At 49.3% G+C, this 26,938-nt stretch overlaps 3 protein-coding genes across 16 annotated transcripts in view; 2 read left to right on the top strand and 1 right to left on the bottom strand.

Moving 5' to 3' along the window:
• Window positions 1-7,233, top strand: part of CACNA1G (calcium voltage-gated channel subunit alpha1 G) — a 108,878-nt gene extending 101,645 nt beyond the window's left edge. For all 12 annotated transcript variants that reach the window (XM_085239987.1, XM_085239982.1, XM_085239983.1 and 9 more), the window contains one exon: window positions 3,128-7,233. In XM_085239987.1, the coding sequence (XP_085096113.1) occupies window positions 3,128-3,982 (855 nt within the window). In that variant the 3' untranslated portion in view covers window positions 3,983-7,233. The remainder of the gene's footprint in view (window positions 1-3,127) is intronic.
• A 1,319-nt stretch (window positions 7,234-8,552) lies between these two features.
• LOC146543096 (uncharacterized) lies at window positions 8,553-18,280 on the bottom strand. Its single transcript, XM_085240324.1, has 2 exons — window positions 10,663-18,280; window positions 8,553-9,119 (listed from the first exon to the last, which is right to left on the bottom strand). Exon 1 carries the CDS (start codon window positions 13,268-13,270, stop codon window positions 12,227-12,229), a length of 1,044 nt encoding a protein of 347 aa, XP_085096450.1. The 5' UTR covers window positions 13,271-18,280; the 3' UTR covers window positions 8,553-9,119; window positions 10,663-12,226.
• ABCC3 (ATP binding cassette subfamily C member 3) overlaps window positions 12,851-26,938 on the top strand; it is a 43,377-nt gene continuing 29,289 nt past the window's right edge. The window contains exons 1-4 of one of the 3 annotated variants that reach the window (XR_014887473.1): window positions 12,851-13,062; window positions 23,947-24,123; window positions 25,019-25,144; window positions 26,001-26,138. Coding sequence is in view for 2 of the 3 variants with exons in the window: in XM_085240309.1 (XP_085096435.1) it covers window positions 13,033-13,062; window positions 23,947-24,123; window positions 25,019-25,144; window positions 26,001-26,138 (471 nt within the window). In the remaining variant the exon portion in view is untranslated. Of the gene's footprint in view, window positions 13,063-23,946; window positions 24,124-24,177; window positions 24,457-25,018; window positions 25,145-26,000; window positions 26,139-26,938 lie in introns of those variants that run through there. The other 2 variants (XM_085240309.1, XM_085240310.1) reach the window with 2 other exon arrangements.

Raw genomic sequence — 26,938 nt, 5'->3', positions numbered from 1 at the left:
AAGAATTGGAAATTAGGATCCTTTCAAATCTCCTACGTGCTTTTGAAAAGGTTGAGTATATGCAAAACAGAACTTGTTCTATTTTGTAACTGGTTTTATCTCGGTTATTTTGCCTGGCATTGATTTAAGTTCTGATTCAACCAAAGATCTGAGAGATGTAATCACAGATTCCAGTCTGCCTGATTGGAAACAAGACTTTAAATTCGTCCTTTTTAGTGGAGTACTTAAACTTGTGTTTCACTCTCACATTTTAAAACACATTTCATTGTGCTGTTGGTGCATCTGATCCCTGTGGTCTGCTTTCTTCAAGAGTTTTGCATCCTATTTTATATGCACAGAATACATCAGTTTGATTTTTTTCAAAAATAACTTCTTTGCTGCATGGAAATGTTCCCACTTCTTTCATCTTTTAATCAACATTGACAAATTAGACAGTTGATTCATTAAGCTCTAAAAATGAATGCAGAGTACCAAGGTTAACAATTACATTAGTCTGCAATGCTAAATTGACATAAGAAATTCCTAGCATGTATTCGTTTGCGGAGGGCTGGCCAGCTCCCCCAGTCACTGCTAATAGGGAAACTAATTGATGTCATGATTCCAGTTCATAACCACTCTCTCTTGCTTTCTAATGAATAACGGACCCATCTTTTTCAATTGATCTCTCTAGAATAAATTACCACGTTAGCCATCTCTCTCGGCCTAATTTTGTTCACTTTTCTGAAGGCTTCTCCTTCCAAACCCTTTCGTACATTTAAATTAATTTATACCCCTCCCTCCTCTTCCTGCTCATGCAGTGGCATCAGCGTGCTCTTGGAGTGACCTTTCAGGAAGAAAAAAGCTTTGGGCTGGTGAGCTTTGGATAGTGAGCTTTGGGTGGTGAGCAGGCATGGTCTGTGGGCCATCCGCATCCCCTGAACACCAGTAAGCTGTTGCCTTGTGCTTGCTCTCGTGTAGCACCATTAATAGAATTAAAGTGAGTTCTGGCAACAGACTTGATTTCTGTTGGAGTTAGTTGTGATCTAGGTGGCCATGCATCGTGAAACTTTGTCTCTGAAGAAGAAAACTCTCTTTGCTGTTCACAGCAGCTGTGCTTGCTCAGATGCTCCCGCTTGGCTCCTGTTGTTGCCCGCACTGATGTGCTGCTGGCACATCCCCGTAGCTCAAGCCAGCAATGCATTCTGATTGCAGTACCCATTTTTCCTTATTGTTACTTACATTGCATGTAATTCTGATTTTCATTTCTTTTTTCTTTTTCTCTCCTCTCCCTTCCCTGTTGTCCTCTCTCCTATCCTAAATCTGTGCTTAGATAAATCTTGTCCACCACATCCCTGGTCCGTGCACTTTCCTCCACCATTGACACGTGTGTTTCACATCCCTTCCCCTCCAGCGTGCTGTAGGGTGGACAGTCCCCACAGTAACGCTCCCTTTAGACACTGGAAGGTTTGGCAATTAGCGATGCACGCGCAGATGAAGCTGAGCGGATGAGATGCTTTGGGTGAACACAGAGCCAAGCTCCACAAGGAACGTGCTCCTTGGCACTGCACAGATGCTCTTCTCCAGGGGAATTCTACCTGAACCTAAAACTACATTGATTTTTTGGTTCCAGGACTGCGTGCCCGTGGTGTAACCCCACTAGGGGTGGACACGCCATTGGGATGGCACAGGGTCCTTTTGTTGTGGAACAAACCAATAAGATATTTCCACCAACAGTTACTGCTAACAGCTGCCACAGAGGCCTGTAGGGGCAGAGAGAACCGATACTGCCCTTTGTGTGCAACACAGGTTGGTGTACAGGCAAAAGTAATGACAAGAATTACTTTTTGCAGCCGCGTTCTACTTTTTGGTGCTGTTTCCCTGCTCAGGATGTGAATGTGATCCCTGCCCCCCAAACACTCCTTAACTCTGGTGGCGTCGAGGAGTGCAGAATGAGCTCCACTCTCAGGTGTGGTTGGTTACCAGCGTGAGGCTGTGAAATTGTAACTAGAAGGGATTGTTAGCTGGCATTGGACAAAGTCATCTGGCATATTGAATGTTCTCTCACCTCTCACAGACAACAAAGGAAGGCACTGCGCAGGTGTGACAGCAGTGCTGCTGTGTGCACGTATATGTGTGCTGCAGCTGATGAGAGCTTTGCCTGAATAGAGATCATTTGGCTCAAGCAGTCCTCATGGGACAGCTTTTATAAAAATCCTGAGATCATTTTGGGGGCAATTTGTCACGAAGGCATTCCTTAAAATGAGGAATTTCATCTCCTTGCACTCCTCTAAAGGACTGAGACCAGCTGGAGGCAATTCCTCCAAATTTCTTGATGAAGATTTTAATCTTTAAGATAATTTAAGAATCATCTCAAACCGAGACACTGCCTTTAAGGGCCAGTTAATGGGGCTGATTCATAATCCTTTTTGGCAAGGGATGCAATGCAGAGGAACTGCAAAGCCTTCAAACCACGCCATAGGCACTCTTGGCCAGCAAGCACCGATGTTGCGTACGGCTCAAAACGACCAAGTTAAAATGTGCCTTAGGAAGCCTGGGCTGTCAGAATAGGTAGGAGTAACTACAGATGCTCTAGTCCAGCTTCTGCAACTCTCTTCAAGCTCCCCTGTCTAAGAAGGTGCAGAGTTGTGGTGTCTGCACGGGACAAAGCTGTCCCAAAGGTGGACATGTGCTGTCACCCTGGGATGGGCACAGATGTGGCTGCTTGGGTGTTGGTGGCTCTGGGGATCTTGCCCCATGCCCTCAGCATCGCTTGCGCCCCTAAGATTTCATAGGAGTTTGCCATAGACCCTCATCCTTTGGATAACCAGGATGCTGCTAAGTTTGGCTGGGGGCATTCTGTTTTGCAGTCCTCCATCCTTCCAGGAGAAAGATGAAGGTCAATCACTTATGAAGAATAAAGGGCCAAAATTTGCTGTCACTTGCCCAGGGATAAGCCCGCAGATCACTGTGAAAAGCACTAGAGCCTGTGGCCCAGGATGAGCTATAGGAACCAGCGGGTCCATGCTGGGGTATCCCCAGCAGAGCTGCATGCCCCGTGAATGTTGTGCCTTGCCTGTACTAACCTTTGTTTGGTCTGTCTCTCCCATCTGGCAACTCCCTCCTCCCGACTCCCCTGCGCTCTGTGCAGATGGCCATAAGGAACGACTCTTTGGACAGCAAGGAGAACCTCCCCGCCGAGCTGAGTGAGCTCCCCGACCCAGATGTCCCCAGCGCACCCCAGGAGGAGTCACCAGCTGCTCCGACCCCCTCAGAAGGAGAAGATTTGGCTGCGTGGAGCCGGGCAAGCGTTCACACACAGCAGCATTCCCACAATCAATATAATGTTTCAAAGCAGGCACCAGCATCGTGTGCTTGTGCGGACTCTTATCAGGAGACGCCTGGAGACTCAGTGGACCAAGAAGTGTCTGAAACAAACAGCTCCTCGGAGCCCTTCCCTTCCGAAACTTGCACAGCCTCGAGTGCCTGTTCAGAGGCACAGCCTCTCACTCCTAAGAGGAGCATCGGCAATACCGGCAGTGTTACGTTGAAGGACCTGAAGAAATACCACAGTGTTGACACCCAAGGTCTTCTAAAAAAACCACCCTCTTGGTTGGATGATCAAAGGAGACATTCGATAGAAATCTGCTCCATGGAAAACAGCCCTCAGCACCATTCCACATCTAGCTCCTCTGGCTTCATAAGTCAGGTGGTAAGTGAAATGGAAGGCTTGCAAGGAACACGGCAGAAGAAAAAACTGAGTCCTCCATGTATATCTATAGACCCACCCAGCGAACAGGGCTTGCTACCCAGAGGACCTCACAGCATCTCACCTGCCAGAGGAGATACCTGCTTGAGGCGGCGTGCTCCGTCCTGTGATTCCAAGGACTCGGTGGATATAGGGGATTCGTTGCTTCCAGACAGCATGTCAGCATCTCCTACCCCAAAGAAAGACTTGTTGACACTTCCTAGCTTTTCCTTTGATCAGAATGAGGTGGAGCCCTGAGTTACTTTTCAGTTGGTGCCAAATGTTTTCTTCCTTTCATGTAATAGAAAAACAAAACAAGAAAAAAGGAAAACAAACAAAAAAAGAACTGTATTCCAAAATGGCACTGGGTAAAATATTTCCAAAGAAGGATTAAAGAACCAGCTGGTTAAAGGAGAGGTTAACCTATATCACGCTTACTTAAGCATACGTTCTGCTTAGGTAAAAGCAATACAATGTGCAGAATCTATATGTATATTATATTTTATTAAATTAATTGAATCTAGTATTGCGGGATGTAGTACATTTTGTGACTAAAGACTCGTTTGATTTTCCTCTATTTTATGTGTCTCAGAATATTTCTGAGATCAAGTGGGTTTTTATGAACATTTTAACCTTAAAAATATATATTTAATCCCTTCTCTTTTTTTCTTTTGTTTCGTTTGGTTTCATTTTGTTTTGCAAAGCACAAAATGTAGCCAATTAGTGCATTATAGAGGAAACGTATCCCACAGTCAGCAGTAAATAAGAATTATTTAATGTAATTTATTTTTCCCCTTGGACTTGAGTCATTTTCTGGAGGATACAAAAATGCGGTAGCGTTCTTTTCTGACAAAATAAATTCCCAGTCTTGCATAAAATCGGCATCCAGAGGAAAAGCAAGTGCAGAAAACAGGAACGTGCAGCGCACTGATGCGTGGCTGAGGGCTGGGAATGCAGAGCTGCAGGCGGGAGCTGCGCGGTGCTGACTTCGAATGGGGTGCTTTGGAGTTTTGGATCATCTGCGGGTGATTCACGGAATCACATCAGTGATCATCAGTGATCGTTTTGCTGCGTGCCTCGGAATGCAGGCACAGCCGCCTGCAGGGCCTGCTCAGCAGCACGGAATCTCGGGCTGTTTCTGCAGTGCAGCCCGGCGCTGCGGAGCCCGTTGCCCATGGGGAGCTGCCCCACTGCCCCACTGCCCCACTGCCCCGGTGAGAGTCAGTGGTCATAAAGTCATTCTTTAAAATTGCTGTTGGGCTTATGTGTTGAACAGAGCGGAGGCCTACTGCAGTTGGCAAGTTGTCTTACAGAGTACGTGTAAGGAGGTCTTGTAGGTACCGAAGTGTTTGTTGGTTTTCAGTAAAAGCTTTTCCTGTCACTGCTGGAGTTAATTCACATGAAGAACCTGATGGAAGTTTTATTTCCAACCTAGTAAAGTCCTTAAGCAGCAACTTCGTGATGCAAAGCATGCAGAAATGGAAGCCTTCATAGTCCTTCATGTGTCCTTCATTGCCCTCCTTAGTGTCAGCGGTCCGTTCTGTGCTCCAGGCAGAGCCTCCATGGCAGCAGACAGAGCCTGAAGCCATGGGGCTGCCCTGTGTGCCTCACCCCGCTCCTCAGGGGCTGACAGGAGGCAGACGTGGACCTGAGAGGACTCCCCAAATGGGGTTATGGTGTGGGCTAAATAGGGCCTCGAAGGCACGGCTGTAAGTATGCAGATAGTTGCAGCCCTCAGAGGGCGTGCATGGAGACTTCGCTAGCTTCTGTCCTTAGAGCAGCACAAGCCTGTGTTGGGTTTGAGCTCCTTTGCTTCCACCTGAGGATCTTTCCTCCACAAACACCGTGTGCGGCCCCCGAGAAGCGCAGGGCCGCGCGCTCAGCAGGCTGTGCTGCAGGCAGGGCTGCTCTCAGCCGGGTCGGTTCTGCTGTGAGCCCACACCGACAAACCCCAGCAGTGCGCCAGCCCAGAGCAGAGCCCATCTGGAGCAGTGACTTCAAACAAACCTTTCATCAGTTCTTCCCCAGCTCACATTTAGGGAAACAATAAAATTACAGCGCGCTAAGCCTGGGAAATATTCTTAATCCCTTTTTGTCTTACGCTCCTAATGAGCAGAGGCTTTTCCTTTCACATTTACGGAATAATTTGGGAAAATAAGACATTGCTGACCCCATTCCTTAACCATCGCTGTGCCGTTGCACCGCGGCACGAAGCGCTGACGTGACATTGACCCAAACGTTCGGCCCCAAACACAGCAGCACCCGAAGGCCGCTCTCGTGTCCAGCTTTGGGCTTTCGCCCCCTGACAGTTTGTGTGAGCAGCAAAAAGTTTACATCGCATGTGAATATTCAGCAAAGACCAGCCAACAAGAATACCGCACGGTGATGCGTTCAGGAAAAGAGATCTGTGTAAAATAGTTTGTTTTCTAAACCAGACACGTTTTTTTCTAGGCGCCCTTTTGAAAAACAGACTCAGACGTACTGCAGTGTGTGCAATAATCTTAAGAGAATTTTAAATACCTGCGGGGGGGTTTTATAGAATTTGACTTTTTTTAAACAAAATGTACAAAATCCACAGGAATTCTGTAGGACGGTTCTGTTGATAGATTTTTTTATATTTTTGTAGAAATCTATAGAGAAATTGTTAAAAGCCTGCGTAGCATCTTGGGAACAGGCGCAGCTCAATCTCTGCTTTCCTTTCTGTAACCCTGGAGCCAGACCTGCTGTAGCACAGCGCAGAGCTGCATCCAGGCCACGCTATCTGTACTAAGCTGAGGTTTGTGGTATCGCAGTGCCATTACTGTTACTATATAAACCATCCGCCCCCAGAGCTCAGCCCGTGTCGGTGGCACAGCAGTCACGTTGCTATCAGCTCATTCAAGCACACCAGCACTTTATACTGTGGATTTACTGTAGGCAGACGGGAGGACGGCGTTCTGTCACTGCCAGGCTGACATGGGAGGAAGCAGAGGCTGCGGACGTGTGTGGAGAAATGTCGAGTCCAGTTTTGCAGCCCCCTGCACATAGGACTGGCTTTGTAGCTCGGTCCCAGGCCGTTGGTATTGCAGGTGTTTTGGAGGAGGGTGAAGAAAACGCTGTTTTTGACTTCTGTGGATTGCACTCAGCACAAGGTGTGTTCAAGGAAAAAGTGTTACGGTTGTAAATTAGGCTAAGCCCCAGTCTCCCCTTTTCTGCCCCTCTGGCTCTAATAACCCACGTACACTATTACACCAGGTGATAGAGTAGGCACGGTACCGTTGCAGCGTCCGTAACAACCTAGTGTATATGATAGAACTTTGTATTTACTAGTTAATATATTGTTATACTGTATCAGGTATATAGGCCAAAACGAGGTCTGTTGGTCAGGGCAACAAAAGGTGGTATTCATGGGCAAAATCGGGTTCAAAAGTTCCTTTTTACAAAAAGAAAAAAGACAAAAAATGAGTGTAAATCTTTACAAATGACAAAAACAAATGTGTCCTATTAAAAGCTTTTGAAAAGAAAATAAACGTGCACTTCCTTTTGTTGTTGTTGTTGATGATGATGATGTTATTCTGTGGCATTTGGACCCATCAAATTTCTGGCAATGGTTTACCTGTGGGCGCTGCATGGCAGCTGCAGATGTGAAGTTGAAGGCAGCGTTTGCAGCCTGAAGCACAGCAGGCTCTGCTCCATCGCTCCTGCAGTGATTCGGGCTCCTTGCAAAGCAGGAGGCAGTGGTGCCTTCCAGGAGCTGGAGGGCAGCACCCGGACATCGTTGGGGCTCCAGCAGAACAGTTTGGCCCTAAACCCGTTGTGGCTCTGCAGGGAAGGAGGCAAGGAGCTGTGGCTTGCAGAGAGACAAACCCAGTGCCCAGCAGCTCCAGCGCCCACATGGTCACAACAGGGATGAAGTTAGCCCTTTAACAGAGGGAAAAAGGGGAGCTGTGCAAACTCCGTGCACAGCAGTGCAGGGCCGGAAGGGGAGCTGTGTGCCCAGTGCTGTGTGGGCTGTGCTGACCCCCAGCGCTGGGGCTGGGCTGTAAAGCGGTGGGAGCCTTTGGCTCCTCTCTGTGCACAGATGAGTTGGGAGGAAATCAAAGTTTCCTTGTTGGAAGAGTTAAAATCTCTTATTCCTAATGCAGGGTTTCAGACGATCTTCGGAGAGGAATTCTTTTACTGTTTTTGTGAGTATTCCCTACGAGAAACTTTCTTGCTGATCTGTGCTGTGGGTTTTAGAGGGCTCCCACCCCGGCACTTGCAGACGTGCTCCCAGCTTGCCAGAGCCTGGGCATGGCGTTTTGCTGCTGTTTGCTGAGCAGGCTGTGCACTGCATGGAGCCGGGCTGTGCCTCGTGCGGTAGTGGCTGCATCCTGGGAGCAGCGCTTAAAGTGAATATTTTTCTGGCTTAGTCCGGGCAGCAAAGCGACTCTGGCCGCTGTCCTCCTTTCTGGAAGCGGTGCGTGCTCTGCCAAGCGCCGTCAGCATCTGCATGAGAAATGCACGTTCTGTATCTCAGGTGTTCAGAGACACAAACCAAGACACACCAACAATCTCAGACACAATCTGTACGAGTACGAGCCCCTGAAAAAGAAAAAGAAAAAAAAAAAGGTAGGAAAAAAAGCGTTTCGAAGCCACGCGCCCGAAATCCTTCCGTCACCGCCCCGCCCGGGGCCGCGGAGGGGCGGCGCGGCGCGGCGCTCTGCTGCCTCCTAGCGGACACGGCCGCGGCTGCCGGCTCTGCTGCCCGGGAGCCCCTTCTTTCCCAGCTCGGTATCGCAGAAGTGCAATTAAAAAAGTAAAAAGAAGTGCTTTTATTTCAGCAGGGTTTTATTTCAGCGGGGTTTTCCAGCCCCTGCACGGATAACCCCTTCCCAGGGCAAGAGGAGAGGAAGGACGTCTCGCCTGGCAGCGCTGCCCAAGCCAGGCTGATGCGCAGGGCCAGCGAGACGGCAGCACCTCCTGGGCCGACCCCGGGGCTCGCAGCCGGCGGCCGAGCAGAGGAGCGGAGCGGGGGCCCGGCAGGACGCTCGCTGCTGGCCGGCCGTGCTGCTTTGCCCGTCATTTGACGGCGGTGCCGGCGCTGGGCTGGCTGCGGGCCGAGGCTGCGCCTGAGCTCCGGTTGCGGCTGATGGGTTCGGGGCGTTCTCCGCTATTGTCGGTCACTGCCTCGCGGGAGTTTCCGCCTGTGAGGATTATTGGAGCTTAAGGGTGGGTTTTCCTGTTGTCGTACGGCCGTATGCTATGCCTAGAGATGTTCACAGCGCTGTAATAACACAACACCCTCTGGCGTTTTCTATTGTTGCTTAAGTCACTGGGCGATATGATTGGACGGCTCTCAAGGTCCCGAGTAGGGAATATTTCCATATGTATTTAATAGTCCAAATGATGCAGCTAAAGACCCCTGCAGCTCCAGCTGGAAAAACGGAAACAATGGTTAAACCTTTAATAACATGCTGTACGAACAGTTACTTTATGGAAACCAAAGGCAGACCCCAGCTGTTGTGGGGCAGATCAGGAAGGAGTTAACATGGAGCCGTTCCACAAAGCAAAGAACTGCAGTGCATGGAGTGCAGAGCGGAGAGCGGGGCAGGTGGTGCGGCTCTGCCAGGCGTCACCATCTCAGCACAGCCAAAGGCTGCTGACAGCTCCATTCCTACACAGCAGGACTCTGTGTTTGCAGCAGCGTTCCCGCAGCCTCTCTCGTGTCCATTTCGGGGTGAAATTCAGAATGGCTCCAGTCCATGAAAACTAGGAGAGGCTTTGGGGCTGGGCAAGTTGCCAGGGGAAAGGATAACCTGTGGCAAGTGTGTTTGGGGGCTGAGATAGGGCAGTTTGTGCCTTGGTGGCAATAAGCCCACATGCTGTTTGTCTGTGGTTGATTGTTCGTCACTCTAATCTCCTTCTGCAACCATACCACCCACAAACCGAGGTGTGCTCACCTGTCACCGGCTTAATTAACCTCTTTGTTCACTTAAAAGTATGTGAAATTATCTAAGAGGGGACAGGGGGACAAACTGCATTCAGAGTTCAGCTGTTTCCAGCTAGAGCAGCTCCAGGAGCATTGCGGGAGGAGCTGGGTCGTTGCCAGCATGCCTGGCTTCTTCTGTTCATCACTTGCAGTGTGCAATGCCAGAGCACTCGTGTAAGAGGGAAAGATGGCTTTACATGTGGCATCCTGGAAGAGTCACACGTGCACCTTTTCTCTCTGAACAGAACCTTGATGCCCTGACCCACCTCACCCCAGAGCTAACAGAAGGGTTTTTCAATGCAATTTGAGGCCACATGAGGTGTGCTCCCCACCCCTGTGCTGGCTCTCCAGGGAAGTGCCACCTCTGACTCCAGCCAGGGGAATGCCAATCACCTTTTGTGTAGAAGAAACCCAAGATCACTTCATGAGGTGTTGACTTTAAACAGAGTTTATTGTAAATCCCCATTATTCTGCCCTTCCAGGCAGAGAATTGAGGTGGCATTCAAGGTCAAGAAACTGCAAAACTGCAACTTCCAGAGCTCATCCCACCCCAGCACTGTGTCCTTTATACTCTTCTTTTTTTTTTTTTTTTTTTTTTGAGAGAGAGAGAGATGATCACACTTCGTTTTGCTGTTAGGGCTTTGCAACTCAGAACGAGGTGAGGGTTTGCGCAGATATGGGCACTGCATTTACACAAGCAGCTTTGCTCCCAGGTTCCCTTCTTTCCTGCCCCCAGCAATCAGCCAGCTTTACAGCCTCTGGGTGTGCCTCTTAGGGCCTTCGTGATTGCACCGACTGAGCACCTGCCCTACAAGTTAGCAGGTGAAAAGTGCTTTTAGCATGCAGCTGCCATGGCAAGGAGGATGCAAATACATTAATGAATGAGCTCAGATCTGATCTTGCCACTCCCAGGGATAACTGTACAGTGAGAAGAGGTGAGTTCGTGACCTCCATGACATTCACACAGAAGGAGCCATTTCATACTCACAGCTAGTTTGAATTCTGGGGAATGTCACACGAGTGATGATGTATTCCAGGTGCATCTGCCTTCCTTCCCATCGCCAAAAGGAAACAGAACACAGTGAGCTGCCTGCAACCGTGCTTCAGCCTCTGCTTTGCTTCTAAGCCTATCCCTATCTTATCTTGCTGAAAGTTTAATATTTCTTTCATTCCTACCTTTATTTTTTTGCCAGGGTGCCCCTGGAAGTCCATGACTGCCCTGCAAAGTCAGTGCCAGGCCGCAGGGTCTGTCCTGAGCTCACAGCAGGGCCCAGGGTCTGGCAGGTGCAGTGCTCACCAGAACCACCCCGCTTAGCAGCACGAGCTGCTGCTGAAGGCAGAGGCTGCCACTGTGAACAGGGACACCAGGCAAGAGGAAGGTTGGCTGGGGCCCCTTCATTTTGAATGCTACAAGACCCAGGGCAAAACCTAGCACAGGTCCTTTCTCTACAGGTACGGTGGAGGAATTCCACTGAAGTCAGTATCTTAATTAGGGATTAATGCACATAGCACGTATCAATGGGGCTGTAAAGTATGCTGGTAAAACGAACCTCTCCCCTCCTGTACACAACGCCTGCAATGGCTGTTCCTGCAGTACCTTTGTACCTGAGACATCCCATAATGCTAAAGCCAATCTTAATTCAGGGCAGGCTTTTAAGCTCTCTGCACTGCGGGGCCGTGCTTTCAGGAAGCACAGAGGACCTCCCATCTGTACTGCCTTTCCTTTGAACTTCCCTTGGTGCGATTCTGAGTGCTGAACAAAAGTTTCAGTGTAAGGTTTACAAGGAGAATGCGGTGTCCTGGGCAGATCCTGCTCACACAGCTGCCCAGGGCTCCTCTCGTGCTCTTTCAGAGGGCTGGGACATGGTTGGGATGATCAGCTTTTATCTGTCCGAGATCTTCAGTCTTATAGGCAACCATCCAAGCAGCTAATGTTGGGCAAGACCTTCCTCCAACAATAAGTACAGTGATTCCTACAGCAATTAGAACTGCGTCCCTCAGCTTCATCACGGACACGGCTGTGGCAGATGCTTAGTGCTGCTGATAGAAGCACGTTGCTGCCTCCAGTGCTTTGCTGTGTGGCCATCACTGGTGTGTCTTTGGTGGTCCAGGAAAAAAAAAAAAAAAAAAAGAGTAGAATGTTTTGCTAAGAGAGGAAAAGACTTTGAGGCGCAGCATTCATGGGTTTTCCATCTTTCCTCTCCCCTCTGGTGAGAGGTTTTGATGCCCCCCTCTGCTTGGTGGCTCTTCCCTATGGATGCTGGAACTCTTCAGCAGGTTGGTGAGCAGCGTGCTTCGGGCAGTACGGTGGTATTGGAGAGATGCTGCGGCTCACAGCTCACACGCAGCCGGTGCTGGGTGGCCGCTCGAGCTGAAGTCCTGCCCGAGAGGAAAGCAAACAGCACTCAGGCATCACAAGGAAGTAAAAACCAGCTTGTGTCCAAGGTGCACTGCAAAAGCATTTGGTTACGTATGCATGCAAAATGTATTGACTAGAAGCTTTTATAACAGGTCTGTGCCACTGGTTTAACCTCAAGTCTCAGAGGATGCAGTCAGCACGAAGGAAGTGGATGGAGATAGATGCCGAAGTGGCCAGGCTTACGTGTAGTCTGGGAGCCCTTAACTCCTGCTATTGGGGATCTGTGCTGCTGAGGGACGCGGTCAGCGGGGGAGGGTTTGGGGGTGGACTCGGCGACCTCGTTGGTCATTTCCAATTCTATGGTTGGGATACTTGAGGGAAGGCAAGGCTGCAGCCAGGCAGGAAAAAACAAAACTAAAACGAAGGGAACCGAGGCCAGCGTCTGAGATCCCACCGCCCAGCACCGCGCACCCTGAGCCCCGGAGCTGCTCCGCGCCGGGCAGCGCGGCTGGAGGCGGCCTGAGGGCGGCTTTGGGCTCCCGCGCTGCGGGCGGAGAGCCGAGCGGCCGCAGCGCATCAACGGCAGCTGGAGGGTGAGGACGGGCGGCAGGGAAACCCCAGAGCCGGGCGGGAAGCGGGTGACGTCGGTGGTCTGCCGTGATGGGGCAGCGGGCCGCCCCGGGAGCGGCTGAGAGGCGCCGCCGAGGGGAGTTCCGCCCGCCAGGAGAGTTCCGCCCGCCACGGGGGCCTCGGCCGCCCCGCACGGCACGAGGGCAGCGCGCAGCCCGGGGCGGCTCCGCGGAGGCGGTGCGAGCGGAGCTCCGCGGGACGAGGGCGGGTTGGTGCCTCCCGCCGCCGGGAAGGACGGGGCGGGGCGGGGCGGGGCGGGCACGGAGCTCCCAGCCCCCGGCCGGCAGCGCCCGCTCCCGCTGCACGGCGCGGCCCGGAGGAGGCTCAGCTCCGCTCCGCTCCGCCCGGCTCCGCTCCGCCGCCGCAGCCATGGAAGCGTTCTGCGGGTCCCGCTTCTGGGTAAGCAGCGCGGTGCCGCCCGCCCCGCTCCTTTGAGGGGAAAGTCGGCCGGGCGCTCCGCTGCGGGTCCCGCCCGACGTGCCGGCTCCGCACGCACCGAGCCGCGCTGCGGGGCGGCCGCTCCTCCCCGCCGGGCCGCGCTTTGTTCCGCCCAGGGTGGTCGCGAGCCGCGGAGGCGTTGGGGGGCGCCGGGCCGGCAGCACGGCATGGAGTGAGAGCGGTGTGCGGGGCGGTGCGCGGTCCGAGCGGGAACGTTACGGGAACGCTATGGGAACATTACGGGAACATTACGGGAACACTACAGGAGCTGCCGCTCCGCCGCCCCTCCCCTCTCTGCGGGCTGCTCTCCCCGCACGGACTTTTCGAGTGAAGTCTGATGAATGAAGGATGGCTGATGATGGACGCGTGTGGTCGCTGCGAGGAAGCTGTCGCAGAGCAGCTCTCACAGCTGGCTGCGGGTCCTGCTGCGGAGCTTTGCCTCCACAGAACTCATCCTCGCTCCAGATCTGTCTCAAAGTTATTTTTGAATTGCCCTAAGCCCACTGGTTTTTGTTCCATCTCAGGTTTGCTTTCCAAGCGCTTCACACACTGGTACACGCGGTGGGAACGGGTAAGCTTGCTCAAACAAGTCTTATTTTCATCGCATTTCTATTGTACACACTCGCAGAGCAGGAACGAGCGCAGGCAGACTGCTGCTTGCTGCTGCTGGCTGCTGCAGGAGCTCCTCTTACCTTCACGTGGGGCTGTGCTGGCGCTGCTGCTGCGTCCTGAGCCTTCAGCCAGCTCCTGCTGTGCTCATCAAAGCGTTCCTGCAGCTGTGCTGCCTGTAGGTGTGCGGTGTATGTAGGTGTCATTCTGCTCTTCGTGCAGCAGTTACGTGGTACCCTGTGCTGAGCCAAGCCGTCTCATGCTGTCCTCAGGGCAGTACCTCCTCTGCGACGTTGCCATTTGATGCTACATTTGCAGGAAGTGATAGAAAGGTAATGTGCCCTGAGGGGATTTCCTCTGGGGAGCACTGCTCACCTGACTGCAGAATTTGTCCCTTCAGCTCTCGCTGTAGGAGCGCAGTCACACCTCACTGGGTTTTGGCAGCGTTCAGCTTGTCTTGTAATCTCAGGGCTGGGTGGGACTGTTCTGGCTACGTCTTCCCCATCGTTGCTGCATCCAAGTCCAACGGTAGCTTGAGATTCAACAGGATGTGTTGTGTTCTTTGGATAAAATATTCTGGTTGCTGGGATTGTTCAGCTCAGTGTGATTTCGTACCTTTATTCTGGTTACTCCTGCAATATAAGCATGTTTTAGCCAGGTTACCTTTTGATTCATCATCATCTTAGTCTATGAACCTGGATTTTGGGCCGCAGGGAAGGGTACCCAAGGACAGAGGTCAGACTTGTTGCTGGTGCCTCGCAGTGCAGTGTTTGACATCAATTACAGCGTGGTAAGCTGATGATGAATAATGGGCAGAATACCTCATAAATTTAGGCTTTGCTGTATCTGCTTGAAGAGGGCAGAAGGTGACAAAGGCACTTACTGTGTGTGTATGCTGATGGTGTTCAGCCTTGTGGTGCAGATCAAGACTTTGATAAAATGTGAACCAGTATTAATGTTTGCTTTTTCATGGCTGGTGAATTTAGGCTCTTTCCCCATATTTTGTCCGGTTGACTTTGGATATTTTTGGAAGCTCAGTAATGTACTGATGTCAATTTTGAAACTTTAGAGCAAGAGGAAATTTGATCTTCCAATTCAAACATTTATTTGTTTTAAAGTTTAAACCCTCTGTGATAGTGTTCTATTGAAGGGAGGTCAGAATCAAAACAAAACAGCTCAGAGTTAGCCCACAGACATGTTTAGGTTGAGCTCAATCAGCCTTTAACAGATGACTGATTGATCTCGGAATGTTTTTCTTATCAGAAGCGTTAAGGATCCAGGACCTTCTGCAAGGTGGGGGTTTTTCTGGGAATGTCAGATTGGCTTTTGGTGCTTGCGCAGAGGCAAAATAATTTCCTGTTCGACCCATTTTGGAAATAAGAAACTGCAGAAAACACTGTAGGTCACATTAGAAGTGCCTTCTAGCTACTGCTTCACCTGTTGAACATGCAGTCAGCAAGTCACTAACACAGATCCAGGCTATTCTACGTATGAAAGAGGAACAACTAGAACTTTATTGACAGTGTGGGCAATCTCGTCACGCTTAGAAATGCTCTGTATTCTTCAGTTAAGCATTGACAGTTAATTGTTAATATTTCCTGGCGATGTTCCCATTCTAAATGCTGTTGGGAAGAGGTGTGTGTGATAGCGTGTGCCCACACACCGTGCTCTGGTGCGTTATTTGCTGTTGTCCAAACTGCCTCCTGTTTTACTGTGGCACATACTCACTGCTGGAATGCCGAGGCAGTTAACGTGGCGCAGATCTGTCCTGTAGAAGCAGACACTGCAGAGTTGTCACCTTCATGCTTACGTACAACGTGAGCGGTTCCTCTCAGAGGGGAACGCAGTGCTCTCTGAAGGAGAATTCTGTTGGAAATGCATCTTTTGGCCCAGGAAGCAACATGAGCTTAGAAAACCGGATTGCTTTCCATCGTAAAGGCTCACTGCCTTCCCGTGGCTCAGAGGCTCTGGGTGTGAAATGGTTCTGTGGCTGTTGTGAGGGTAAGGCATTCAGTGCTGCGCAGGGCTCAGGGGTGCTGGGATGATGGGCTGCGTTAACACTGCAGTCTGCACCCAGGCTGAAACATCGACTTCTGTCCTTTATTTTTATCAGTGTAAAGAGGAAATGGGAGCACAAGTGATGCGGTGCCTCAAGTGAGAGGCCGTGACTTCTGGTCGCTTACAGTGAGGTCCGGGCTTGTTCCTTTTGGCCCTGCTTTGCCCACAGCTCCCAGCCTCCCAGCTGTGCGTGTGCCTTGCTGTCCCACGAGAAGTGCTGTCTCGTTCTTCATCCGCAGACTCTTGAGTAATTCTACAGGAAATTGCAGCAATTTCCTAAAGTAAACAACACCTCCAACTTGCCTGTGGGACAGCCTGCTATATGGGAGCACAGGCACCCCATCAACCCCTGGGTTTGCATACAGTCCTTTGGTCCGAGTCCCACGTTTTGGTGGGTTTGGGCTGCAGGTCGTGCAGCTCCTCTGGCTCAGAGCACTGCACTTCTCCTCTCTGCATGGTTTCCCTCCTTGCTTCCTCGTGTGCCATGCTTAAATGTGGTTTTTTTCCTCTTTTTTTATTTCAAGATGACTTAGGGTAGGTGTGGGAGGAGAAAAATGCTTCATTCAAGGGAGATGCCAAAAAAGTACTGCTTGGAACACGTGTATAACTTAATTTAAAAAAATAAGAGAAAAAACCACTAAACCTTATGTTGTGTGGCCCTGAATTAATATTAAAACATGGCATTTCAGTTCTTCTGTTACAGTATCAGCGAGGCTGGTTGCAGCAGCAGCAGAATGAGAGGTGCAGCAGATGAGGGGACTCGGCAGCAGGGCAGCCTGGTCCACAGCAGCTCTTCTTTATCTGTCAGCTTCTCCTGCCGTGCTGTGATGAACGCACAACATTTATAGATCCTTCAAGGTGATACAGATCTCCATGTGATCTTTGGTAACTGTACCCACTTTGAGATAACGGAGTCCCACTTGCATAAACCACAAACTATCACATCAGTTATCTGCGTTCTGTCTTGTATTACATGAGAGTTCAAATAGGGAACTTGAGTGGTCCCTTCAGCTCTGTGAAGTTATTCTCTTACCGAGGCTGGCTCTGCTGGTAACATCCTGAACTTAAAAGCAATTAACTACTCAAGCTTAAATCCTCAAAGGGTGTTAGGATTCTTGAACTGACTTAGAACAAAGCTGTTAGTAAAGGATTTGGGCATCTAATTCCGCAGTGTTAACAGCAGTATAAATATTTGTCCTTAGATCAGGAGTATTAGCAAGGAGCTGTTATCCTCTGTAAAGGACAGGCTGTCTTCAGATCTGTCTGGGAAAGACAAAGTCTGGGTTTGAAACTTGTGAGTGAAGCAGCACCAGTGAAAGCTGCCAATGTCAATAATTTATGGCATCCTTCAGTGACAGCGTCAATTAATGAAGCTCGTGAAAATGACATTCATGTCAGTACCGTGTGTAAATGTGATTGCTCATGTTTTTATAGGAAATCAGTATTTGCTATTTCCTTCAAAGCAGCACGTGGCAGGTCAGGCAATCTGCCTGTGTTGTGGGCAGTGCTTCCCAAAGGCTTTTTGGACAGCAGGCGCTGCTCCTCCTTCCTTCCCTTGTGTTTCTTGGAGCGTGGGGCAGGAAGAGCGGAGGATGCCTTGAGAGGGAGCAGGTGCTGTGGGGCTGGGAGGCTGCTGGAGGTTGGTGAGGGCCCCTTGTGCTTGGGCTGTGACTTGAACCCCGCAGGGGGCCTTGGTGCCTGTAGCAGATCCCGAGGTCAGGCAGGTTCCTCAGCTTTCCCTGGTGGCAGTTCTGAGCGACTCGGCTGCAGTGATGTACAGCAGATGTGCAGGCAGAGGTGTCCAGGGCTTGGGAGCGTGGGACTGAGAGCTGGGATAAAGCATGACTTTCTGAGGAGATCCTTGAAGCGGAGCTGCTTTAACCACTGCAGTTAAGAGTATAAAGCGTTTCAGGATGAGGCTCTCCCACCTGCTGTACAAATTGCTATGCCACTGAAGATCCCTTTCCTTTCTACGTGTGTTTGTAATATATTAAAATGAAGAGGCTCTTACTGTTTAAAATGTAATTAAAAAAAAAACACTCATTTGAGTAACCTATGAAATGGTTGATATTTTTCCAGTGAGCTAATGGCCGTTTGTCTCCCGGCAGGGCTGTGTGTTTGACGGGCCATTACCCATCACACGTTACAGCAGAGCGGGCAGGCAGCCAGCAGTCTGCCAGGGGACACATCTGTGTGTCAGCACGGCTGGCAGTGCTGTGCCTGGAGCTGGCAGCTCGTCCCCGGGTGCCCGGGGCAGCCATGGCACAGACAGGCCGGGGTCCTTGGTGGTAACAGCACGTGCTGGTGTCATAAGGCTTTGGACCGGAGCGCGGTGGGGAATGACAGAAGGGGAGGACAAAAAATATTTCACAGGAGTTGTTTCCAATTGCAGAGTCATTCAGTTTCAGAAACAGTTCATTTTTCTTTTCTGAGCTTCTTGAGAGCACAGAAATACATTTGATGCTTTGCGATTAAACAGTGCCTGGTGGTCATTTCTTGCTCAGCCCCTCTCCTTTTGCCCCCAGCGACTGATGGCTCCTGAAATCCCCCCCTCCTCTTACTAGTGTAGTTTTCTTCCTTTTTTATTTTTCCCTTTTTGTACATTTGGAAACATGGGGAAGTCAAAGCAAAAAATTCTCCGTGTTCTGGATGTTGGTTTTTATTGCAGAAAGGGGAATGAGAGCAGAACAAAAAGAATTTAGAAACTTCAGATTTTTGTATTTCGTCTCCTCTGAAAAAGCAAGATGTCTTCTGGAGAAACAGAGTAACCAATGTTAAGCTGTCTAATGGAAATTTGGTACTGGTAGTAATATCCATACGCAGCAATGCTATTTTATCTGTATTTTTTCCCCTTTTTTTCCTCCCATCCCAGTGCAGAGATGGTTCCCCTTGCTTACGTGTTGGTGACCTCCAAAAATTTGCTTCCCGGATGGAAGCTCTGTATGGCAGTGTGCAGCCCTGCCTCTGTGGGATATTTGCAGTGCATTTCCTGGGAGCATTTTGCAATTGGGCCATTGCTGCCTCACAGCAGTTTTTTACCAGCGGTGCTCCTCTTCCTGTCAGCACTTGCTGGGCAGATTCGCTCACAGGATGTTTGTACAGATCACGGATAAACACAGTTCTTTCAGAAATACGGGATTTATAAGTGTTGAAAATCAAGTGTTAAACTTAATGCTCACGTTGTTTAGCTGGTGTTGGATGGAAGCTGTGCGTGCCATTCGTTGGGCAAGAGCAGCGTTCCAGGAGGGCTCTGCCTCGCCTCTGGTTCCTGTGATGGGCATTTCCCTGCTCCGCTCTCACCTGATCCCATCTTTTATTTTCTCTTTGGGTTTTTTGGCCTCGCGGCACTGATGGGCAACCTCCCTTAAAGGAGAAGGGAAGAGAAACCAATTGGAAGGTCTGAGCAGCATTTCCTCACCATGGTACCTGCAGTGGTGCTGCACTAACGTGGATAGATATTGCAGTGTTTTGTAAACAAAAAAAAGCCCTTCCTGGTTATTGCAGTACTGTTTAACGCTCACCTGCTTTCAGCCCCAGGCAGAATTGCTCCAGTGTTGCAGTGAAGAACATCCTTACCTTGTGCCCTGTTTCAAAAGGAAAAAAGGTTTGTGTAGCACATGAAGGAGTTGAGCTGTGCAGCAGTTGCTTCAGATGAACAAAGCGTGTTACTCTTTCTGTGCATAAAGGTGAAGCTGTTCCTTTGGAGACGTAAATGGATGATCTTGCTCTGAAAAGACCGTTTGAAACTGGCAGCCTTGTGCAGAAGTGGAGCAGGGAACTTGCTTGCGTTTGTGCTCTCAAGCGAGGACTGAGTTAGCGCTGAGGATCTTAGCAGCAAGGACCAAAGAGAGGGGTGGGTAACAGCTGGAAGTGGGAGGGGAGGCAGCAGGGCTGAGATAAGCCTGTGCTGTGGCTGAGCGTGAGCCCTGCTCATTCTGCTGCTGTGTTTGGAGCAGGCCTTGTGCTGGGGAGGAGGCCATCGTTATTCCTCTGCCAGGCTGTGCAGGTGGGACTCATGGCTGGGTACGGAGGGCAGGGAGACTTCTCTGCATTGGAGTTCCCACCGTCGATCACTTCTGCAAGAGGCACCATTTCATCTTTATTTGCTGCAGGGAAGAGTTTCAGTTACTCATTTCCATTTTCCTGCGTATCTTTGCAGTCAGCTTTCCAATCTCCTTTTTAATCTTAAATAACCTTCCGACCAGTGATAAGCAGCAGACAATCAGTGGCAGGGCACGTGTTAACCTTGTGTGTGGTGCGAATGACATCAGCACAGCAGCCTTCACATTCCCATCAGATAAAAAATGCATTTGTGTTTTCCATCACTTCTGCAGTTCTTCCTGCAATATAGTATTCTTGGAAAAAACATATGTTAATTTTTCCACTCGGTGAAGATAACTGCATGGGTACAGAAGGTGGAAGCCTTCCCAAGGGCTGGAAGCTCTCTGTTGTGAGCTGTGTGGGCAGCAGCACCGCGGCAGCAGCTGAGTGCTGGCTCAAACCTGTGTAAGGCACTTTGATTTTACACTTCTCTGGTCAATAGGAGCTGGTTTGGACTTAAAACCAGGAGCAGAGCCACTACTTTGTCTTAATATCACTGTTGGAGTTTGGGAAAGGGATGGGCAGGAGTCTCTCTGCTTCTGTTCTTCAGCCTGGCTGTAGGCGGTTTGTTCCTCTCTTTCTTTGAAGGCTGTAAGGGGTGATGTGCAAGAAGCCCAACATATATTGCTTTGTCCTGTTCTTTCCCTTGTAGGCATTATCAGTTTTAAGAATGCTCTTTTCAAGAGTGGTGTTCTTTTCCAGAGGGGAAAGCGTAATAGGAAATACTAAGCATTAGAGCAGATTTAATGTTGCTCAGAACTTTCCCTGTCGAATACCATCCTTTAAATTGAGGTTAAGGGTTTAGCTGGTCATCTGCACGTCAGCCCGACTGCGCAGAGGTCACACTTACACAGGGATTGTGCTGGAGCTGCGGGTACGATGGAGGGCTGCTGCAAGGGCTGTGTGAGTGCTGTTCTTAACTGATCAGCAGAATGCTCTACTGATGGTAGGTTTCTGAACCCAGGAGATCCCTGACCTGCTGGGAAGCTGTACCAAGGACCTCTAATCTTACAGCACAGAGCCGTGAGCTGAGGAATCACATGTCTAATATGCTGAAGTTGGAGAGCACCTCTTTCAGCAGCAAACCTGAAGAGAACCCTGCAGCGCAGCAGCCCGCAGTGGGGGTTCCTACCTGCAGGCAGGGCTGGCTGCAGTCACATCTCACCTGTTCTGCTTACTGGGGCAGAGAGCAGGACAGGCAAAGGCAGGGGAGGGCAGGAGCTGGAGTGGCAGGAGTCACAGAGCTGGTCCCCTTGGCCCCCACTGCTGGTGTTTGTTCTCCAGGGTGGAGTCCCATAACCAGATTGCTGGTTGAAGGGTATTTAGCAACGTTTCACAGTGCTGGTTTGTCAGGATAGATGGCCTTGAAACTTCATGTCTTGTCCTGACCCGGTGTGTGGCTTCGGCTTGGAGCGGCTGCCTGAGCGTTGGAGTGTACGCTTCTGGAGCACTGATTTATAGCAGCTCCATGAGAACAGCTCCAGCTTGTGAGAAAGGCAGCTTTCAAACTCCCAGATTAAAGAAAAGACAATAACTCAGCAGAGCCCCTGCTGTGTGGAGCGTACGTGGCAGCCTTGTCCTCAGCAGTCTGGGCTTGGCAGCAAGTAATTTGTATGGAATTGTGCTACCCAGTGCTCTAGGTACCGTCCCCTGCCAGAGCCCCCGGGAGAACATAAGCAGAGCAGCAGCGTGCAGCTCCCTGCCCTGCACACAGGGACCTCCCCGGCCCGAGCACCGTGCGGGATCTGGAGCAGCCGTGGGGCCAGCTGTGCTTCCGTGTGATTTTGAACTGGCTCCTCTTTCATTCTTGGGGATAGTTCGGCTGAATTTTCAAATCTGAATTTTCATTTATTTATTTTTAACGAGAGAATTTTTGTTGCCTGGCCAGTTGTATTTTTATGCTCAAAAATTCAAGTCCTTTGCCTAGTTTAAGTAAGAGTTAATGAAAGCCTTAAAATGGCTTGGCAGCCGTGCAGTCTGTGTCTCAGATACAATAGCCAGCTTGTGTTCAGCCTGGAGTTAATGGACATCTGGGGCAGTTTCTCGGTGGTTGTCAGACAGAAAACCATTTCTGAGCATTCTGGTCCTATAGGAAAGGTTTAAATTAAGAGTGCTTTTTTTTTTTTTTTTTTTTTCAATGAATGTTCTTGTAAACAGAATCCTCATTTAATTCTGTGCCCAGCTATTGCTATCCTTCAGCTTTCCTTTTCCCAGGATGTTTTCCAGCAAGCAAAAAGAGTGGGATTGCAAACATGCTTAAGACATCGCTAAACCATGTGTAATTTAAAGAGGAAATGAGCATTTTGTTAAATAAACGAGAGTGGACAAGTGCCAGATTTAGAACTGGGAGCCTTTCAGCTGCAGCCTTGCAGAGGGCATCCCTGCCCCAGGCAGGTAGCTGCTGGTGAGCTCATCCTGTTAAAAAGATGCTTTTAAACATTATCTGCTCTGTAGCCACCAGAGACCTCCTCATTGGAAGAGAACAGAAATAGTTTGAATCCGAGGCTGGAGCTCTGTTTGGTTTTGATCTTGTATTTGAGTTGCAGTATAACTGCCCGTTTGGTGTTGATTCAAGGCTGAAGTTTCCCCAAGGTCTGGACAAAGCTGGGTAGGAAATGAAAGCATTTTTTCTTCCCCTGGATGCTCGTGTGCCTCGAAAGGAACCACTCTGGGCCGGAGAGCTGCTGGTCTGGGGCACTAAGGGTACGGCTCAGATGCACAGCCAACAGCTCTGTGTCTACGCTGCTTCCAGAGTTCTCTGCCATCCACTTTTTGTTTGTGCCAAAGCTGAAGCGCTGAGTGACAAAGCTGTTACAGTTCAGCCAAGCCGTGCTGGGTCCTGCCAAGGCTGTAGTTTCATTATGCTTAGGAGCTCCTCTTAAGTGTCTTAAGAGGGCCGAAGCAGTGATGCATGGCCCTTTCAACGGCCACTGCCAAGATGAAGGGCTGTGAGCACACTATGGCTCTTCGGTTCTCCTAAAATTAGCTGTTGCTGTCAGCATTTGATCTTTTTGTTTGTGTTGGCAAAAGAAGCAGGCCTGGAAATACTTCTTCAGCATGTACATTTGGAGTGTTCACTCCGTCGTTTCTAAGGGCTGGGGAGGCTTGACTGAAACACGTCTGCTGAGAGCTCATACCTGCCCAAAATTCGGTACAGGTGATCCTAGTGCAGAGATATCTGTCATTCAGGCACACCTTCGTTTCATCATCTGCTTGTTACTGATACAGGAAAGTAATTTCCTGCAAGTATTTATCAGTATTTATCTACCAGGTTGAAGATGACATGTCGGATGGCAAAGCACACGTTGTGAATTTCTGATAGGTTTGATTCAAAGCAAGCTCCCTTAGCTGTCCTGAAACTTCTATTTTAGTTTGAACTTGCATAGCCGTGTGTTTGGATGTGGTGCATTCAAATCCTTTGCTACAAGTTGCAGGAGAGTCGTGTGCCCTGGTCACAGGTGGAGGGCACTGCTAGCAATGTCTTCCAGAAATCCATGTTCCTCTGACATGTTCAGTGTATTCCTTTTGCCTTTGTTCAGAACAAGGAAGTAATTGTCATTGGAAGCACATAAGGAAGAAGGAGGAAATGTTAGTTAGAAGTGCAGGGTTTCTTTCTGGTTAGGCATGCACTTGTTATCTAAATCTGTTTGTTTGCTCCAGTGCTGGATATTCTTGCTGGATCAGTTTTTGAGTCCAGGATTTTGGCTGGAGAGAAAGCCCTTGTTCAGGTGCTGCAGTCCAGGCTGGGAATCCTGGAGAAATGCAGTGGTATCCATCACCTGTAAGCAGGCCTTAGCAAAGCAAGGCTTAAACAGCACGTGTGTGTGCTGCAGAATGGAGCTCTGGCTCTGAGACACAGGAGGGCAGAAGTTTTTGTGTCTTTTGTAGTGGTTTGTTTTTTTTCCTCTTAAGCTTTTGCCCAGTATTTATAACAGTGGTTAGAGCTTTTATGATTACAGATTAACCCCAAGTTGTCAGAATAGCTGTTTTTGGAAAGCTTCAAGCAGGTGTTCCAGTTGGTGGAGCTTCTGCCCATCTGTTAATTAATGTCTCCTTTTTTTTTTTCTTTCTTTCCAGGATGCAAATCTTTCGATCCACACTGACAATCCAGACTTGACACCATGTTTCCAGAACACCATCCTGGCATGGATCCCTAGTATTTATCTCTGGACTGCATTACCCTTTTATCTTCTGTACCTGAAGCGCTCTAAAAGGGGGTACATTGTGCTGTCCATGTTGAGCAGGTTCAAGACGGTAAGATCTCTGCAGTGCTCCGCAAGTGACTGCAGGTTTGGGTTTGCCAGTTCGCATTCAATTCAGTGCCAAAGCAAGGGCTGAAGGTGGGGCTTAAACAAAATTCTTTCTGCTTTATGGAGAGACTGAAGAACGCATTTGGAGGAAACAACAACATACGTACGAATTTCCGAGGGGCCATTCCAAAGGGTAGCTCACCTGCCAGGGAACCCCACAAGCACACCTTTCTGGGTAGGATGAAGACTTTATTATTCTGCGGAAGAGAACTCACCTCCGTGGTGGGCCGACACTGTGTTGCTTCACCACTCAAAGCTGCCAAGCAAAGACCTTAAGGTAGCTGCAGTGAAAACTTCATCTCGTTATGAAAATCTGCACAGGAAGGTGTTTTTTCAAGCCGCTACGCCCACTTCATAGCTTTGTGTTTTCATTGGTATCTTGTGCCTAAGAGGTGGCTGATGTCAACGGTGCCTCTGGTTTAGAAATGACAAGGTGTAAGGAAAGCAAACAAGTCCTTTCCATTGGCTGTGAGAGAACTGGGTTATCCCAGAGAAAAATTCCAGGCATCTGCTTCTGAGCGTGTCTGCCTTTAATCAGGATGCCGCCTGTGTTTCCAATTAAAACTGAATAGTGTGGGGAGAAAAAAAATGAAAGAACCTAAAAGGTGACTGCTTTAATCTTTCTCTTAGCTGTGCTTGTGCATCCTTTGCAAAACAGCTGAGGCTGGAGCCTCGCTCTGAGTGCAGTGAGACAGTTCCGTTAGCCTAAATGCAGCTGTAGCAGCGTTGTTCTCTGTGCGCAGCTTTGTCTTGCTGGGCATCTGTGAATCATAATGGTTTTGTAGCCCTGATTCCCCCTGGAGATGTGTTCACCAAATAGTGTTTCTGTTTGCTTTCAGCTGTTTGGTGTCCTGCTGTGGTGTGTGAGCTGGGCAGATCTCTTCTACTCTTTCCACGAGCTCCTGCAGAGCAGAACACCACCACCAGTCTATTTTGTGACTCCACTGGTCGTCGGCATCACTGTGGTTTGTAGCTGTTTCTATTTATGGTGGCTCATAGGAAAACTCTTACATGGAGGAGGGAGGAGGGAGGTTCCTTTGCATGTATTGTCTTATCCTCTGCTCTCGTAACTGAATCAGTACTCAGGTTACTGATGCAGATTTTGCCAATCAAAAAGACCACAGGTTACAGATGTGTCTCTCCTGCAGACTCGCCTATGTAAATTGAAATGTTTATAATGAAGAGTTGTTCTGCCTGCTCTTATCTATTTCTCCAGGCTTGTGATCCAAGTGTGGAGAGAATGTGGGTATGAAGCAGGCAGATATGATTGAGTTTGGCTTGTGCCTTGTTCAGTGTTGCGTTGGGCTTTGTCAGACTCTCTCTCTTATTTGCTGGTTGTTCCTCCATTAAATGGAAACCAAATTTTCCTAAGATAATTTGCCTAAGATAGCAAACAGACGTGGGGCTGTTCTGTGAAAAACTACGCTGTAAAATGTGCCCATTAAGTTTTTTATCCCCTTGGTAAGATTAATATATTTTTAATGCTGTTTTCTAGACAAGTTATGGTTGTCCATCTGGATAGGAGAAATAACAGGTCTTAAATTTGCTTAATATATTTGTAGTTAATGCTTCATTGAGTATGGCCCTTGGTACAAAGCCCGGTTTGAAAGTCAGATTCTGTAGCAGGGGCTCTGGAAATGGTGGAACCAAATCATTTCACAAAGCTATTCCGTGCCTCCCTCAGACAGAGGGAGTTTTGTTACCGAGTTCTGTGGAGCTGTGACAGGAGCTGCCTTCACGGTCCTGCTGCCAGCACGAGTGTGAATAAGGGGAGCAGTGGGATGGAGCTGTGCTCACGTCTTCTGTGCTTGCTTTTCACAGCTGTTAGCTACACTGCTGATTCAATACGAAAGACTGAGAGGAGTTCAGTCCTCTGGAGTGCTCATTATCTTCTGGTTTTTGTCTGTGCTCTGTGCCGTGGGGCCTTTCCGGTCTAAGATCATGACTACAACAGCACAGGTAACGTGCCATCCTTGTTAGCACTTGGAGAACAGGGAACATGCTATTAACATCTCTGGCAAGGGAACAAATCACCTTGCTTGGAGTCAGATCTGAACCTGGCTTTCGCCAGAAAGAGGAATTTGGTTCCACTGTCTCGACTCAGACTTGTCTGACCTGAGGGGATCTGGGGTTTCTCATGCAAAGCCAAATACGGATTTTTCTGAACCTGAGGGTGCACTGGAAACCTGTTAGACATCTGAGGCTGCACCAACACCGTGTGCATGTGTAGATATGCACACACATACATAAGAGCAGGCTCTCACTCTCTGTTTCCCTTCTCTTCCCTTTTTCTTGTTAAGTCCCCCGTTCCTTCCCTTGTTCAGACGGCTTGACCATCTCGTACAACTCCTCGGGCCTTTTTGCCAGCACACCGTGCGGCAAGGACAGCATTTTCACTCCAACTGTGGCTGTAAATAGACAGCAGGGGAAAGAAACCTGGGCTGTTCTGATTCCTGCCTGCAAGCATAGCTGGACCTCCCACATTAAGAATGCTGTTACGTTTTTCCAAGAAACAAATTTCATTAAGTGGGGCAAAGGCTCTTTCAGTGATTAGGCCATCAGAGGCTGAGAATGAAAGGGAGTAGTTGGAAAGCATTAAGGTGATTGCTCCTCAGTGAAAGTGGTTCTAAATCACTGCTGGTTCTGTTGGTGAATTTAATACACTGTTTGTTTATTTATTACCACTAGTGCATTATCCTTTTCCCAAGGACCTTGTTGTGTCCAACTGTTGTAAATATTCCAGTGGGGGCTGAATTAAA

Source organism: Meleagris gallopavo, chromosome 20 (assembly GCF_905368555.1).
Source record: "Meleagris gallopavo chromosome 20, MGAL_WU_HG_1.1, whole genome shotgun sequence".
Lineage (NCBI taxonomy): Eukaryota > Metazoa > Chordata > Aves > Galliformes > Phasianidae > Meleagris > Meleagris gallopavo.
Note: the sequence above shows the minus strand (reverse complement) of the source record. Positions and strands in the feature narration are given on the sequence as shown.

Excerpts from the sequence above, each read along its gene's own strand:
- LOC146543096 (XM_085240324.1), bottom strand. The coding sequence starts at position 13,270 with ATGCCGTGCTGCCGGCCCGGCGCCCCCCAACGCCTCCGCGGCTCGCGA.